The sequence below is a fragment of the Drosophila hydei genome, unplaced genomic scaffold (assembly GCF_003285905.1).
Source record: "Drosophila hydei strain 15085-1641.00,03,60 unplaced genomic scaffold, DhydRS2 tig00000090-arrow-arrow-pilon, whole genome shotgun sequence".
Taxonomy (NCBI): domain Eukaryota; kingdom Metazoa; phylum Arthropoda; class Insecta; order Diptera; family Drosophilidae; genus Drosophila; species Drosophila hydei.
Window position 1 is genome coordinate 1,599,948 of NW_022045662.1, and position 2,466 is coordinate 1,602,413.

At 39.2% G+C, this 2,466-nt stretch overlaps 1 protein-coding gene across 1 annotated transcript; it reads right to left on the reverse strand.

The window, feature by feature from the left end:
- Positions 1-1,070: 1,070 nt before the first annotated feature.
- On the reverse strand, positions 1,071-2,090 carry LOC111594172. Its single transcript, XM_023307357.2, has one exon. It carries the CDS (start codon positions 1,965-1,967, stop codon positions 1,365-1,367), a length of 603 nt encoding a protein of 200 aa, XP_023163125.1. The 5' UTR covers positions 1,968-2,090; the 3' UTR covers positions 1,071-1,364.
- Positions 2,091-2,466: the final 376 nt, after the last annotated feature.

Sequence of the window (2,466 nt, forward strand, 5' to 3'; positions counted from 1 at the left end):
AGCTATATATTTATATATGTAAATATATATATATATATGTATACGAGTATGCATGCTTCTATATATAGATGGAAATGATACGCACGCCAGACGCAGGTGACCGACTCCCCAAATGCAACGTGATGTGAGAAAGGCCCACTCAGGCCGATCTCTCTGTGCATTGTCTTCACATAGAGGCAGAGGCGTAGCTGATGTTGATAAGTTGATACTGTGCACGTAGCCCAAAAAAGGATGCTAAGCAATATTTTTTTTTGTTTAATGTTTACTAAATAAATACTTAGCACGCACGGATATTATTGAAAATATTAACACAAAGCTATGCGGCTTAATGCATTATCGAAATCGATTGCATTCCATGTAACTTGTTCAGACTTGAATGAACTCGTTGCGGTTTCCGCTTAGCTCCCTTTTTATTCTGTTTGAACTCTGTAGTTGTGCTCGATCAATCTTAATGGCCTGGCCTCACACAATGCCTCGGAATATGGGTAGATGCGTATAAAAATTTACGACCCTTAATTGGTAAACGATTCGGCGTTTGGGGCAACAGAGCGCGAGATTTTAGATACGAGAAGAATGCAGTTCGTCGCTGCCAATTGGGCAAATGGCAGCTGGCAGCAGGTTCGCTGTTCTGTAACTCGTTACAATTGCAATTTCGCTGGAGACAACTAAATCGTTTTGCTGCTGCGTGTAAGCAGTTCATTTACTCGTTTGAATCTACTCGTTACTTTTTGATGTAACTTTTTGCGCTTGGCGATTTACTCGTTGCTTTCCATCCGTTACTCTTTTCAGTTTATAAATATTTTCGCTACTTATCGATTGCCTGGTTTTGCTATTCACTCGTTACTTTTGCTATTACTCGTTGTTAGGCAACGAAATTCTTTTAGACTTGTCGCTGTCAACTTGAGCGCTTTTAACTCGTTGCCATCTGCTGTTTCACTCGTTACTTTTTATTCGCTGTCTTCTTACCTTTGACACGTCTCAATTGACGAGTTGATCACAGCTCGATGCTTTTCACTCGTTTCATCACATTCCTTGCCATTAACTAAGCTGCTCAAGCAACTTTGTTACTCGTCAGTGACTCGCTGCAAATGCCTCGTCAAATTTTATTTACAGCTTACAGAATACATTGCATTTTACTCGAATCTTACAATTGTTGTTTTCTCGTATTAATGTATTAAAATTCTATGTATCACTAGCTGTTGTTGCACTTTTGTGGCTAGAACCTGGACTAGTTGCCGTTTGCTACTCGTTGCCTCGTGCTTTGTTTCCTCTGGTGCCGGTGCTGCTGATCCTGATTTCCGTCAACTGTTGCTTCGCCATACCTATCTTCCTCGCTCGTTAGGTGTAACTTGTTTTCGCTAAATTTAGAAGTAGAACAACATTGCCAGCACGACTAACACCTGGATTATGGCATTTGGCTTTGACAGCGAATGGCGGACAGCTGAATCATTATCGAAGGTATAGTGAATGATACCGCGCTTCGTTCTCAGCGTGTTTGTCTCCAGATCTGACTGAGAGACACCATCACGCTCCAGTACACACTCGTGCATCAGATCATCTGTCAGTTGGATGTGAAATGGAAAGCAATACATACGAGCCGATCGTAGTTTGATAGTGCGCTTGAAGCCGTGCTCATTGTAGCATATGTATTCATTAACCTCCAGGAGTTGAATGCTGTGGCAGTAGTGCAATTGCGACTCCTTCAAGGACACTAAAATATGATCCAATGATTGTGGCATAAAGAGGGCCATACGATCAGTTTGTTTCATGAATGTATCGCGGAATTTCGTATATGCCACCAGCGGGAAATTCCCTTTGCATTTCTGAAACATCACCTCTTTGGAGTCCTTTAGATATTTGCAACGTTCGGGCATCTCGGGTTGATAGGGCGCCTCCGTTGAAGTGGAGCCAGCGCCGTGCAATGGCAATAGCAATAAAAGTCGCAGCATCAGCCGCAATCCCAACATGATACAAGCAATGAATTTGGCCCAAAATAATACATATATATAAGCATAAATACATATCTATAGATGTATACAAATGTATGTGAATATTGTGATTTTCATAAGTAACTTTAAAATTAATTTTAAAATGAAACTAGATTGCTATGTGAGATGTCAGCCCGATGCTAAAGAGCAATTTGATATTATAACAGCTAGTTCCTAGGTAGAGGCTGAAAATCCGATTGATGATAACGCTTTTTATAGTATAACAGTTTCTCAGAGCTTAATAGTATAAAAATTAAACAGTTTTTCAGTACGTATTAGTATAACACCTTTACGGTATAACAGTTTAAACGTATAAAAGTATCTCAGTTTTTAATGGGATAACAGTATAAAAGCTTTTCAGCACATATTAGTATAACAACTTTACAGTATAAAAGTTTTACAATATAACAGCTGCGCTGTTTATAATAGTATAATTGTATAACAGTTTCTTTGTATGTAATAGTATAACAGTATAATA